Source organism: Halichoeres trimaculatus, unplaced genomic scaffold (assembly GCF_033239565.1).
Source record: "Halichoeres trimaculatus isolate MK-OKI-2021-1 unplaced genomic scaffold, fHalTri1.1 fHalTri1_scaffold_4, whole genome shotgun sequence".
NCBI lineage: Eukaryota > Metazoa > Chordata > Actinopteri > Labriformes > Labridae > Halichoeres > Halichoeres trimaculatus.
In genome coordinates this window covers 31,076,364-31,091,935 of record NW_027437182.1, presented here as the reverse complement: position 1 = coordinate 31,091,935, position 15,572 = coordinate 31,076,364, and the positions used below count along the sequence as shown (strand labels likewise).

The following is a 15,572-nucleotide window of genomic DNA, read 5'->3' as shown; positions in this document are numbered from 1 at the left end:
ACTCAGGATTTTTATTTTTAACTGACAGGACTTGCTGACTACAAAGGGCTGGTGCGCTCACACAGCTGTTTTGGGTGGAGGAGGAGGATGACTGTCTCACAGCAACAGGTTTGTGACCTGACGAGGGCCAAAGGTTGAACATTTTGGTTTCATCTGATGCTGAAGTACTCTGTCATGAAGGCTGTTGCATTACATAAACTGCTTTTGCTTCTTCCTTTTACTTTGGTCAATGCGGCCAAACTTCAGACCTCTTTGCACATTCAGCCATCTGTGCAGCTATCTGGCCCCTGAGTAGTTTTTGAGGGTGGGAGAAAAAATTTAAAATCACCATATTGGGATTTTGTTTTTTGACAATATCAAAATCGAGATTCTTTGTCAAAAAATATGTTTTTTTTCTACTTCAAATTCTACATTTCAGTCTTTCTTTGTACACTGGATTGGAATAAAGTTTTCACTTTTCCCCAGCAGAGGGTGAAATGTTTCTCTCTGACTCATCTGATGTGCATTTTATGGAAAAATATGGCTCAGAATATAGTCTGTAGATAATATTATCATCATTTAACTTATTCCCATGGTCTGGTGTTAAATAGGAAACTAAAAATCTCAAAAATCATAAATATAAAAGAATCACAATTCAAATCCTCCAAAAAGGTAATAAAATTCAATTGTGAGAATAGTATATCGTCCCAGCTATAGTGTTTAACACCTGTTGGCTGGGGATTCAATGTAGTTCAAGAACTTAATTTAACACAACTCTGACAGGGTGTGGAGACACACCACTGACTTGACTTGACTGACTTTGCTCAGACTTTCAATTCTCGTTAGAAAAATCAATAAAAGCACACATTATAGATTTTCAGGTCTGTATTAATAGTAGAAAGCTTCCTTTTAAAGTCTGAATCATTTAACAGCAGCTACTGGCAAAATTTCTTCCAACCATTTGTCCGTAAGAGCCCAAACTATGCAAAAACACCACATCTCTGAGATATCGGAACACTTATTCTGTATCCAGAGTCATAGCGTAACTAGTTTTAAAGCTCTTGCACAGTTAGCAAATCTTTCCCCAATCTTTGCCAAGACATGAGAGTCTGATTGATACTAGAAAGCAGACTAGACTTTTTCTGAACCCCACCCTCCTGCAGCTCACACTCACAGCCCTAAAGTGGAGGCGGTGCAGCCTAACAGGGACACTTGTGTTGCTCTGCTGATTGAAGCGCTCCTAAAACACCACAACCATGTGCCGGCCTGTTTGTCTGTCTGCTACCCTCCCAGCCCCAGGCTACAAACTGTCAGAGCCACATTAGCTGCCTCTGCGCTCTGACCCTGCTAAACTCTCATGTTGAGGGAGGGAGAAGGGGTCTGGTTGAGCGCCAGGTGACACCAACACACACTGAGGACTCATGTCACTACCAGCACATGTTTGAGAGCGCTGACGGGGGTCAGGTGTGATCTCTAGAAGAAAAACAGGAAGCTGCTCTTTGCAGCTCTTTCTACAATATATGTCACCAGGCATGTTGGTTAGCTTGTGCCACTTGAAGCGGTTGTTGTCTCATCTTGTAAGCTCTGGCAGCTTGTGATCTTGATGCTCAAGCTTTTATTTGTGGTTGCTAACTGATACTTTGAAGCCACATGCACACGCAATAAAACTCAAGCTCTTTGGCCTCTCTGAGAAAAAGTCTGCTGCTTCATGCAACAACAGCGCCTGATAATGCATTTTCCAATTTGTTAGAGAGGAATTGCAGCGGCATCTTTGTTGTTTTCCACTTTGTTAAAGTCATAGGCACTACAAATGGTTCAACAACTCCTTAGGCTATACCCACTCTTCCTCTTTGTGCAGCACTTCAAAGATGCCTCCCAAAATGAGAACACCAACTCTACAATTACAGCTTTAACTACAAATACATGGTTGTTTGGAGTTCAAAAGGCAGTATAATGAAGAGTAATTGTGAAGTTAACTTACCTTTGTTGATGATATAAACTAAAATCAATGTCAGACTCAGCCTGCAAAGAGAGAAGAAAAATGAGCAGATATTTTAATTTGATTTAAATAAGGATTACATGATTGTGGGGTGAGGGAGCAGGTTATTTGCATCCCAAGTTAATGGTTTTATTTCAACCCTCTGTGCTTGTCTTTTGTGTATTTGTGAGGGAAGTCAAACAAATACTGGGAAAAAAAGATGATAAATCTCTCACACTCACCTGTAAAAGGCCTCCTTCACCAAAATGTAAAACTTCTAGAATTGTGTCTGACTGAATGAAAGCTGTAAGAGACAAAAAAACAGAAGTGTTAGATTTTCACCTTCTCCAAAAAAAGTAATTTCAGCAGAATCCTGAAAATGTTGCACTTTTGAGTTATAGAGGAGGAAACTCCAGCAGCTCTGAGCAGCTCTAAAAATAGCCTCCTCAGGGTAACTCCTCCCAATCCTCCAAAGCCAAAGTCATCCTCCAGCTTTCCACACATCTTCATGACCCACAGGAGTTCACAAGTTATATTACTCTTACAGATAACTCCATGAATGAACTTTAATCTCTTGCACTATCAGAGAAGACACGGGGCAGATCAAACCTGAGATCTGAGCTCATGTTCTGCTCTGCTTGTTGTTTAAGTTTGGCATCTCAAACAGAAGAAGAAGTAAATCTGCAGATTTAAACCTGGCAAACACACCTGTAAAGAACTAAACTTGTATCATCAGTCATACTGGACCTGGCAGTCCAATAAAAAGCTTTTTTTGTCGGTTAACAGCCACACCAAAGTCCTTTAGAAGTCCAAAGCAGCCTTGTTTTAAACCTGTCGGACACACCCTGGCTCTGGCCTACATTTTCCCCATTAAAATGACGTCATCGTATTCTTTCTTAATATATGATTCGACTTTAGGTCAGAGAAATACAGGAAGAAGCTGAGCTGGAGTTAAGGAAGTCTTCATTAAAAAGCCAGACGTACTTTTAAACCTGAGCAGATAATTTGATAAATCTTGATAAAGTGGCTGTGAGCTAAGCACCTGTGGCAGCTCATCTCACAGCTCCTTTCCACATCCTGTGTCATCTCTATTTATGGATTCTTGCATGTAATGTGTTCTTGTTTTCTTCTGAAGTCTATTTACAGAATGACTAAATGACCAATCAAGCAAGAAATGTTGAGAGTAATAGCATGAGTAACTGTAAAAACGAAAGCCTAGCTTCTGTCAGAGGTAACTTGATGGCACTTTGTTCATGTCAAATAGATATCTGAGAGAAAGTGCAGCCAACAAACTGATTCTGACAACTCAATACTGGACACAATCACACTGTTGTTGCTTCAGGAAATTGAAGACCAGTTTTGAGGAAACTGGTGGGAAAAAACGGCGTCCTATTCAGGCTTCTAACACAACAATGAACTAATGAACAGCGGTACCCTGAGGGATTTTATAGATTAACATGATCATAAGACAACATTAGACGACGACTGTCAATTGGTTCAGGACAATGTGTCCCATGCAGTGCTGATGTAGTTGAATTAAGACATTAAAACTTTATCAACGATCCACTTTACCCCCATGAAGTCGGAGTCAACAAGGCGATAACGAGGAGAAAATGTTTGTGGTGGACTGTCTGCTATTTAAAATCCATGATATTTACCCCACTTTGTGTCCAAGCAATGCAAACTGTTCCTGTGATCTGTTAGACACATTCAGTACGACTGTCCAACGTGTTCCTGTCACTGCAGGAGAATTTAATGAACCACTTTAAAAATGCAATACAGTCCTTCCTGTGAGTCCATATCGCTTTCATTTGAAGCTAGAGATTTAAAAAAGGAGCCATAGTGTCCACAGAAAGAGTGTTTTCTTTTACTTTTACTTGAGCACCACTTTTATCTGTGTGTAATGACCTTTCCTTACTCTGTAGACCAGCAGGGACAGCACAGCCGATTTACATTGGGAGAAGAGTCCAGTCTAAATTGTTACACAAAGATATTATTCAAGCTTAAGTGTTAGCAGAGAGAAATGTTGCCGTTACAAAAACTTGGTACAACCCAAGCAGCAACTTCCAGTCTGGGAATATGAGACAATGTTGAAGTGCTAAAATCTGCTGTTTCTCGAGTGTTTGCTTGAGGCTGGCTCTGGAAGTAGCAGAAGTCACAGACACACCAAGCCAAAAAAAGTTGTTTTCAAAGCAGAAATTAACCAATTTACAGCCTGGTTCAAAAAACATCTCCTGTCTGAGTCGCTAATTTTACTACCGGCTCCCACTGTACGGGGGTGAATTTTTTTCTAACACAGCCGTTCAGAGGATATCAGGATCCCGAGCTCCCCCCAATAAGAGGCACAGCTGAGGGTCACGTGACAGCTGGCGCCCTATGGCTGTAGGCGAAGCCCTTGCCACTACCAATATGGCCGCTATGTCCAATGTGCTTCATTTTCCGTTTCAGTAACAGACGGGTGACGTTGGCAAGACTACGTCCATGTTTTATACAGTCTCTGGTACAACCCTGATAACAATTTCTAGACTTTACATGAATCAGTTTAAAGAGATAATGTTTCACAGAATATAGTCCAAAAGACCCTGTGATTTTTGATTAACCTTTTATTGTTGTCAACCCTTTTTTCTTTATTATTTTAAGGGGTGAGGGTGTAATTGTTTGTACATGTGTGATTTTTTTGTTGGTTAAATAGACAACAAATACTGTATGGATATGTCTTAATTGAACTGTAATTAATATGTAAAAGCAATAAAGAGATTGTGGGGGAAAAAAAAGAAAGGGAAAATGTTTCAACTAAAATGTAATTTGGCTCAAACTGGACTAAATTTTTGTTTACTAAAATTCCATAAATAAAATAGGACTAAAACTATAAGCTACATTTTTATCAAAAGACTATGTCTAACAGTTGCCAAAATCAACACTGATCTTGTGTCTGCCGGGTGTTTGTTGAAACTGACTTCCAGGGTAAAATATTTCTTCAGTGTTTTAGTTGAAAGCTCCAGATTTTTCTATGTTTCTGTTGGTTTTCTGAAAGCCTTTACAGTCTTGCCCATGTCGCTGTTCCTCCTGCACTCTCTGTGCAGATGGACACGTCTACACAACATATAGCTCACAGATTTGACCGATAAATATGCAAATCCACACGGTCTTTCCAAATGATCATTCAAATTCTCGGCAGGGAACAACCCCAGTTTGTCTGTTACACAATGTTACAGAAGTGGAAGATCACTGAACATTTCTTTGTATCACTCTTTACAGACTTAAAACAAAACGGTTTATCTTCATTTTCACGTGTCAAAAATGACAAGCTTGTGCTGGGTACCCCAAAATCAACAAGCGTTTTCTCTTGGAATAAGTGTTTGACCTTTTAAAAGTATGAACCTACAAGTTAAATTCACTGCAATCCTCAGCATTTATTATGCTTTCATTATACAGAGAAGCTTCTCACCTGACACCTGTAACCTCCAACAGCCTGAGCCACGAGATCATGTTCTCAGCACAACCTGCAGCTTGGGACGCTAATAAGTTTGACATGTATTGGGCTTGTGCCATTGAGAGCAGAATTTAGATTAAATTTCAACAATATCAATGGGTGCTCATGACAGCAAAGTCTCAACAGCCATGATAAACTCAGGGTGCTAACAGACCAACACATACCGAGAGTAAACGAAACAAGAGTCTGTCATCCACATTTTCACACATTTAAAGCCTCTCGCTGTGCAGTTACACACAACATGTGAGTTCTCTGTAGCTTTATCACTGAATTTAATATATTCATCTAAACTTGTAATTGAAACAATAAAGAATTTTATTCGCCCCAAGTTTTGAGAGAAAACAGCCAAACTAGCACTGTCACTCAGGATAGCTGCTCTGTTCAGTTTGTTCAGTTTGTTTAAATGATGAAGACTGTACTGTTTTGCAGAAGATGAGACTTCTGTGGATAATTTGTTAAAAAAAATTAAAAGCCCAACATTACAAGAAGTTGAGCTTAAATTAGCATCAGCTTGGCTACCCCTCATCCTGTATGCCAAAAAGAGTTTGAAACTGACTGAGTGTTGACCATAAACTGCATTATTTTGTGGTTTTTATGTGTGATTGAAACATCAAGACTTATAAATGGACTAGATTCTTATTTAAAATTAACTTTAAGGTTTCTTTAGGCCTCTAAAAGTACCAGGCCAGACACCAATTCATAGTCGACATCATCAAAAATGTGTGTGCACATTTTGGCAACAGAAGCAGGATTAAGCCCCATCAATTCAGACAAGTTAGCATTCTTTAAAGACTTTAAATTAGAGCTGTAGGCAGAATAAAGTTGTCCAGTTGTTCTGTGGTTAGTTGTCAGAAACAAACCAATATCACAGATTCAACTTCTATCAAGTCTTGACCGTTACAGAGCTACCAGTGTTTTGGAGCAAAAAGTGACAGTGCTAACTTTGACTCTCAGCCAAACGTATCAGTTATCAAGGGCTAATAAGTCACCAGTTAACAGGGTCACACTTTACACTACAACACCAGTGAGGTCAGCAGCTGTTGTTAAATGTGTCTTTTTTATCCAACCTCAGGGAACAAGGTTTGACTGCAAAGAAATAACTTTTACTGCCGATTTTCTAAATCCAGTTTTTACTTAGTGTACTTAATGAAAAAGTTGCTTTTGGGCTGAGGTTCTAACATGAACTCACTATGGAGGAAAATTAACAAATATAATTTAACCTATATATCAAAGAGTGAAAATATAGTATATTATTTAAATTTTAAACAGTACTGTTAGAAATCTTGTAATACAATTCATTAAGTTTCTTATAAATTTGGTGCAGCTCTCTGTCTTAACAGTTTTTTAGCTCCTTCCTTTATTTATTATAACTCAGGTCTCAGATTCAGCAGTCTGTGTGCTCTTTTAGATCTGGGAGGGTTTCTGGGTTATTGACATAAGTTCATGTCTTTATATTTCACAGTCTGGTCAGTGTCAATGGATAATGTGGTAATAAGCATCAAGTGACAGATGTGTGTTGAAACTCTTTTCTGGGGTACATGCTGCATTTCTCCACTGCACCGGCTGTCCATTTGTTGATGTCTCTTTCATTCACTCACAGACCTGTGAGTCATTTACCTCCCGTCAATTGGTGTTTTTAGATTAAAAAAAAGGTTTTTTTGGTGGTTAACACCCTCATGTCACTTGACAGGCCATCATGCTTCGCAGTACTCCTGATGCCAAAATGCATAACTGTTTACAAACCTTAAAATGGTCTATACTTTAAACTGGAAGCTAAATCAATTTATAGATCTTTGTAAACACGTATGTCATTCATTATAAACCTATTTCAATGTTTTTGTACAACCCCCATGTCTAAAAAGAAAAACCTGCCAAACCTCACACAGAAGATCTAATTGCCTGATGGTACACCTCATGGTTTAATTTCCCTTCAGATTTCACAAGCCTATCACAGGCAGCCAACAGTGAAGGTTTTTTTTTTTTTTTTAAACACGGGTAGGTTTCGTTTTTAGAGTAGAGGTCATGTCCTGTTTTTTTCCTGAGTACACACTGAGCAGAATTCAGTTTTCTTACTGTACACCAGTGAAACATGAAAGTCTACATAAAGAGAAGCTGCAGGTAAGTTACATCGAACAGAAGCAAAAACTGAAAGTTTACACAAAGTGAAACTTAACCATCTTCACCGACTTTCACTCTCTCCTCGTTCAGCAATCCAAACAATAAGAACAGAAATAAATAAGGCGTATTTGTAGCAGCAGCAGCGGCAGCTGCCAAACTCTAGAAAGAGGAAGTTGAATCCTTTCTCTACACTAAATCTCACTTCTTCTGGCACAGACCTAAAATCTGTACCGATGGCTTAACAGTGAAGTGCACAACAGTGATGTCATTCAGTCTGATAAGCTTCCAGCCGTGTCTTTAGTTGAAGCATGGCAAAGTGACTTCACAATGCTGGACAACAACCCATGCAATGTTCCTCAATCACTCGAGAGCATTTTTTTAAGATAAATGTCTGAATTGTGGAACCAGTGTAAACAGTTTATCAGCCCCAGACACGTTTCGAAGTTGGCACAGCTTATCTTAGACGTGGTCTGCAGCTGTCCACTCAGAACTGGTAGACTTATCACTGTGACCTGACACGAGCAGTGAGATTTGACAGCTGGACACTTTACTCAGCTGGATAAATAACATGCGGCTGTCATTTGGCCCTGCTGGTGGATCGGTGCCAAGCTGGAATCGACCCAGGGTCAAAATCAAAACCTTCAGACACGTTTACAAATAAAGTCACCTGACTGTTTCAACATGTTGTCCCCCCCCCCCCCCCCCCCCCCCCCCCCCCCCCCGAGTCTGAAACAGGGAAGTCAAGTTAACCATCCAGTGATTACAAAGGTTGATCCAGACTCTTTTTTTCAATCTGGGGTAGACTGATGCTGAAACATGGGCGTTCAAACAAACACAGACCTTCTTTCTTAATGGACTTAAGTAGCACAAAATATCAAATTAAAGTAGTTATAAAAGCAAACCAACTCCTGCATGCCATCAAACTGTCAAAAACATCACACAAATATTTGTTGGATGTTTGATTTCTCTACAACATTCCTGTTTTATACTATAAATGTAAAAAATATCAGATTCTTGGGATTAGATTTTAGTTGGTATTTGATTTTTTTCTACCCAATTTTGGCCAACATCAACAAGCACCTTTAGTTATTGTAAAAGAACACCAAGTCTCTGAGGGACAAGAATTGCCCTGCCAGTCGATTATAAAGCCAATATCTGCCAAATGGTATCACCATGATGATATTGTGCATCTTTACAGTAAATTTTATACAATTTTTAAAATAAATTAGCAACAACAGACCTCTTTACTGTTTTTAAAGAATTACAGCTGCATGTGCATTTTGGTAACCGTAGTACTGCAGAGGACCATGGTTTGTCAAGCTAAGTGAGGGAGTTTACCACCCAAAAACGCATTTTTCACCTAAAAAATCATCACCTTGAGTTATGGTTAACAACTCCCAGCTTCATGAGAAATCAGTGGAAGACATGGAAGTGGACATGCATTCAGGGGAAAAATGTTTTTTTAACAGAAAAAAATAGGGAGGGGTTTAAACACACGACTTAGTTGATTCTTATCACCAAATTATCCATGGACATCTATGGCCTGTGAAATATCAAGATATAAACCTGTGTCAATAAGCCAGAAAACCTCCAAATCTAATGAGCACACACGCCACTTAGTATAAGACTGTGAACATGAATTCTTTTTTCATTAATTGTTATTTAAAGTTGGCTTTATTATTTGTTCTCTATATTAAAGCCCAAGTGTGGAATTTGGTCATAACCTTGGCTCAAAAACAACTTTTTTATTAAGTACACAAAGCAAAAAACTAAAGGTAATCTTACTTATTTACAGTCAAACCTGGCTAAGTGAAGTTGCACACAGAAAAATATCTGATAACTCTTAGCCACAGACATCACTGGTGTTCCAGTGCGACCCTGTTGAATGGTGACTATCAGCCCTTTACACATCCAGCTAAAGCCTGTCAGCTAACATGGTCACTCTAAGCTACAAAATACTGGTTTGTCTGTATTGATTTTAATTCAGTCTGTTGGTATTTGATCGTTTTTGACAACAACTGCAGCACAACCAGACATTTTTATACTGCTTGAAGCTAATCACTGCTTCCATTGCCAATATTAATGTGTATTATTACAACAAAGGCAGTAAAGTGGTCTGTTAAATGCAAAGAAAGCTACTTGCACAATGTTTCAACACAGTCCAAGCATTTGATTTTAACACAAGTCCTGCCTCAACAGGGCAAATAGCCAACCATGATTTAGGAATGTTTGTAAGCAGCTAAATTAGCCAATTAGGTCATGATAGGGGGTTTAGTCACCTCTGGCCACCCCTTTAGCCGACCCCTGACTGACAGTGAAACAGAGTAATCATTTATATGACCAATGTGTCATCTCTGAAGTCAAATACATGACATCAGCTCATGAGAGCCAAAGCCAATTCTAGAAATGGTGCTAACGGCTTTCTCTTTCTGTTTCCGCTTTGTATTATTTGAATATTTAAGTAGGTTTGAGTGTTAGCTGCTTTTAGCCTTATATGGGAGGAATGACAACATGACAACATGCTACAAATGATGCTAATGTTAAAGGTAACGTTACAGGCTACGTGAAGCTAAACGCAGGTAGCTCTTTCATTCTAAACTTAAGCCAATTATTTTACTGTCAAACAGCTTTACTTTAAATTCAGTCGTTGGTAAATAAAGCAGGGTAGCCGTTGGAAAAATATAAATATTAGCAGGTTAGCTGTGTTTAGGTTAGCCCGCAGAGGTAACCTCAACCCCACACTTCGTAGAAATGTCCACGGAAGTTAGCGTTAGCACGCCAGCTAAGTTACAAACCTTGTTTATTGGCCCGCGTCGTGTGAATAAAAGCAATAAATAAAATCCTCAACAAGCCGATACATGGTGTTCTGGATCCTGTGTGGGCTCTTTCTGGACTCGCCATGCTGCAGGTCTGTCTGTTACGATAACAACCGAGCGACTGAGCGGACATGCCCGTGTAAACCTCTGCTGACTCTGTCAATCATAGCCGTGAGGAGAAAACTCCACAGAGCAGAGGATCAGATCAGCTAACTACTGAACAGGACGTTGGCCTCTCTTCTTCTTCTGCTTCTTCTTCTTCGGCTCTTCCTCTTCCTCTTCAGGGTGCCGCGTCACGAGCTGACACGTACAGCGGTGTGCTGCTGCCTGCTGCCGCGGAGTGACATACCACAGGCACAAACATTTACTTTGATGAGGTTTTGTGGTGGTTTTTGTAATATACTTACTTTTACAGTCTAAGAATTAAGTTTTATGCTCAGTAACTTCTATTATGACACAGTGATAACCATGAGTGCCCACTGACGTACCTGCCAACATCAAACATAGGGATATTTTCTGGGGTTTCGGAAAATGGGTTCATTAGGAATCCCTTCCACATATGACTCTTAACAACTGACTAGCAGTGGTGTGCACCAAGGAGGGAGTCAACACATGCAAAAATGTACCTTTGGAAGCCTAAACGCACGCTTAGTGTCCTCATGGGAGTCAAAACATGTGCTAGGCCCTTTTGGGAGGCAAAATTCACACTAAAATTCCTTCTTAGGAGCCAAAATGGGCTTTAGTGCCCATGAATACATGTGGAATTTAAGTGCCGGGAAAGCACTGTATGTACCTTATTTTCCTTTTCACCCTGCTGTGCAAATAGTCGGTTTATGCCAAGTACCATGACTAGTGAATGAAATAAACAAATTTGTACAAAACTATTTTACTTTCTGTGATTCAGTGATGAAATCTAACATTTTATTCTGTAACATTTTAGAAACTACTACTGTTATTAACCACATCATTATGATCACAATGTTGTAATCACCAACATATTTACATGTACCCCTAGCATCTGCCTGATGATCATCACCTTCACTCCCCTTCCTGCACATAATAAAATAGAACTTTTAAACAGCATTACGCACAGTCTGGATGAAAATATCACTTAGTTCCTGAATGTGCATCATATCCCTCTGCTTCTCTAGGGGGGGAAGTAATGATACTGCTAATACAAATATTTGGATTCGTATTGAAGTAAATTATTAAAGTAAAATGTGAAATGATCTGTGTGGAATATTTATAAGCCACTCTTTAAATTACTGAAACTGGCACCATTCTACCAACCTGAAACACTTCAGTGATAAACACACTGTTCCTTCAGAAAAATCAACTATTTAAAGACAAAAAATCTAGGCTCTGTTGTTAGCTATTTAACAGGTGCCTGTCACTTAAATCACGCTGTGCATCCCAGGTGACACTCAGATATCCTGAAGTAGCTCTTTTTATATACTGGGGATAATTAGGGGTATTCCTGATTAAGAAAGGAAAAATAAAAGGGAAATTCAAAATGACACATTTTTTTAACCCCTAACTTAAGCCTTCAATGAAAATTATTAGATTATTCAAAGCTCCTATAGGGACATTTTAGCTAGTTTTAAAAAAAGATTTAATCTAATACTGTTGTCTCTTAGCTATTTTTATTTAGTCATTTTTAACATCTGAAACCATGAATGTGGGTGGATGTCAGACCATGTGACTCAGAGCAATTTTTTAATTTTCACTCTTTTCATGACTTGAATTACCAAAAATTAAACACTTGACTGTTGCAGGGCAACAAGAAGAGGATTTTATCAAGAAACCCTAATTACTCATGGCCTGGACACAATGGGCAAATATTTCTCTGTCCACAGGGAGCAACAAAATCAACACAGATCAAAAGTTTCTCACAGGAGCTTTAACCCTAAAAAATGGTTAATTCAAAAACACTGTTGCTACTGCTGCTACTGTTTATTGTCTACAACTGAAAGTTTGAACTTTATTTCCATCCCATTTTTTTCTTACTTTTTTAAATTTAAATTTTCTGTTTTATAAATGTACAATTGTGTTCTTGTGGATTTACAACTTTGGTTTCGTATTTATTCTCCAGACAGCTTGGTAGGACTTCATTCTCATAACTTTATACAACCTTTATCCTCAAAATCTGGCATGATCTGGTAATTTGACCATTTTGCCAATTTAATGCAGCAGTTTAACCTTCTGTCTTAAAGGAATCAATTCTCCCACCGCTCTGCTGGCAAAGGATTTTGTAACAGGGCTGAGATCATCCTGAAACATGGAAGCCTTCCTGACAACACAGCTGTGTGTTTGTGTGTATTTGTGTGTGTGTGTGTGTGTGTGTGTGTGTGTGTGTGTGTGTGTGTGTGTGTGTGTGTGTGTGTGTGTGTGTGTGTGTGTGTGTGTTTGTGTGTGTGTGTGTGTGTGTGTGTGAGTGTGTGTGTATGTGTGTGTGTGTGTGTGTGTGTGTGTGTGTGTGTGTGTGTGTGTGTGTGTGTGTGTGTTTCCTAAATTATGCCTTTCATCTTGCAGCAACACCCTATCACTCTGTAAAGTCACAAACAGAGTTGTTAGCTCCATATAAATGTATATAGAGAGAAAGTGCAGGAGTCTGTGGCACAGTTTGTTGTGCCTCAAGTGCAAGGCTGCGGTTCGATCCCAGATCCTTAAATCCACATGTCAAAGTGTCTTTTGGTGAGACACTGAACCCTGAACTACTCCCAGTGTAGTGTGTTACTGCATGTGAATGATTCTAATGGGCACTTAGTGTAGCAGCCTCTGCCATCAGTGTGTGAATGTGATGGGAATGGGTGAATGAGATTTGTGGTGTAAAAGCACTTAAAGAGGTCAGGAAGCCCTGTATGAGTGAAAGTCCTTAATTCTCTGTGCCACTTTATGAAATAAGATATAAAAAGAGCACATGATTGGCTTCTTTCCTCAGAAGAAGTCAATTAAAAATCCTGCCCTCTGTAGTAAAACATAAAGTTAGATCATTTAAGCCCATTTTGAAGGTGTTGTGTCAGCCTCATACAAGTTCTTTTGAGAAACTTTGGCTTTGCTTGAGGCATTTAAGGTTTTTGTAATATACAGGTTTAAAAGGAGAAAATTTCAGGAGTTCACAGGATTGCCCCAGAGGACAACCTTCAACTGAGAAACAAGGGAAACTTCAGCAAAATAAAACAGATCAAGGAAATCAAATCAAAGCCATGCCAAATAAAACAGCAGGTGGCAGGTGCAGGAAAATGAAAGTAGGGTAATGGTTAATGTTTGACGTACATGTCACCAGATAAACCCTGATAGCGGAAATTTATGGATTAAAGAGAGAGAAACACTGATAACACAGGAAGAGGGAGGCTATAGCAGAAGGTACGTTGTGTTGTTTTTAAGGACTTTTAAGTTGTCCCTTAAAGCTGATTGGGTTTGATTGCTGCAGTATTAGGACTAATATGAGTGTTTGGCAGTATTAGTACAATTTTAACTATAAAGCAATGTTTTGTTCTTAATGACATCTGCCATCATCAGACTATCTCTGCTCGAAGAAGATAACACAGGAAAAACACAACTTATTTTTTTATCAACAGGAGTGGCAAAGGTTGGCTAACGCCTCTTCACATTATCACCCCAGAACAAAGCTTTTTATAGTTCAGAAAGTCCTGATTATGTTTTTTCTGTAAGCAAAATTGATGCAAAAACAAACAATGAAGATAAAGTTTAAGCTTGTCAAGCTAAAGATTAAACCATGGGAGGGCGGTTCCAGCCCACGCCCCATATTCAGAGGCTATGGTCCTACTTTGTGGTGGTTCCTCTGCAGTGCTTCTACCCCCTCTTCATATTTCTTGTCTCTCTTCAGCTGCCACTTCAAATAAAAGCAAAAATGTAGGAGAAATTACTTCATATTGAAAAGGTCTTACATAACTACAAATAAAACACCTGGAGTAACATCTCAGAAGTAATGGTGGGAAAAGGATCAACTATTTACTTTTCAACTGTAGGAACCAGTGTGTATTTTTGCTCTGGGGTAATTTATTTACCTCTGAAAATGGCTCTGTTTGGACGGCAGTAGTTGTCCAAGAACTGAGGGATGCAGGTCCTGCAAGCTGAACGTTTCTAACTGGTCATTCACTATGTGTTTTTTCATTGGATCCACCATGTTTATAAGACTGCAAATGCATGTTGTGTTTGAGGCATAAGACATGGACTGACAACAAGCTGCAACAAGGCTCTATTGATAGTGCAATGCACAAATGTTTGGTGCAGGGGAGTCCAAACTATTTTTTCCAAGTTATTTCTTTTAGTGATTTCAATAAAAAATCAGTCACTAAACATACAAACAGTTATAAAAAACCATAATAGTGCCATCTTTACAGCCTTATCGACGGTTGCTAGGCGCTACCCAAGTAGCTGCCTGTTGCAGCAGCTCTCTCGTCTTTGTCCGTTTCTTGTAATTTTTTCGTCTCTTTTTCGTCATCTTTGTATTTGGAGTGGATCATTACTTTGTATGATTCATTGTCGGTCACGGACACCAAACTTTTTGTGGCTTCGGCGGTATTTTTTACTACTTTTCTCCTGTGTTTGTCTGGAGATCCTACATGTAACCATGGCTGCATTGTTTACATGCGAAATTAGCTGTTAGCAGCCTGTAGCATGTCAATGCTAACTAGTGTAGGGCTTGATGATTTCCCTCGAGCTGCGGAGGAGGCGGTGAGGACGACGTGCTGGTTCTTGGATGTGAGCTGGGAGGTGACGACGTGGACCTGTCCTTCCATCCATCGTTGTTGGGAACGTGGGATCTCGCTCTGGGGGATGGACGAGCTAGCCGTGCTAACCCAGTGGCATCGTGCTGTTCACGGACGTGGCTGACGGAGCTGACATCGGACGCCGTGACACATCGGAGGAGCTTCGCCTGCTGTGAGCAGACAGGATCCAGGAGACAGAGACTGAACAGACTGCTGGGGAGCTCAGTCCTGGACCCTGTGGAGGTGGAGACTGGCTGGGCTGGAAAGTGGTGGACGAGTGGTGGACGGGATGTCGTCATCTAATTTCTTATGGACATTTTTGCACTTTCTATACTCTTTCTCACTTTTGTTTTCTTAAATGCTGCGGTGACTCCTGAATTTCCCCTCGGGGATAAATAAAGTATTTTCTATTCTATTCTATTCTATTATGAAATCAAACTTCACCTGTCCCT

The 15,572-nt window shown here is 39.6% G+C and overlaps 1 protein-coding gene across 2 annotated transcripts in view; it reads right to left on the bottom strand.

Annotated features, from left to right (window-relative positions):
* Nucleotides 1-10,658, bottom strand: part of tmem131 (transmembrane protein 131) — a 50,620-nt gene extending 39,962 nt beyond the window's left edge. Inside the window, exons 1-3 of one of the 2 annotated variants that reach the window (XM_074668009.1) lie at nt 10,364-10,658; nt 2,200-2,261; nt 1,961-2,001 (exon numbers count right to left, since the gene is read on the bottom strand). In XM_074668009.1, coding sequence (XP_074524110.1) covers nt 1,961-2,001; nt 2,200-2,261; nt 10,364-10,517 — 257 coding nt within the window. In that variant the 5' untranslated portion in view covers nt 10,518-10,658. The remainder of the gene's footprint in view (nt 1-1,960; nt 2,002-2,199; nt 2,262-10,363) is intronic. The other variant, XM_074668008.1, reaches the window with a different exon arrangement.
* Between the last annotated feature and the right edge of the window lie 4,914 nt (nt 10,659-15,572).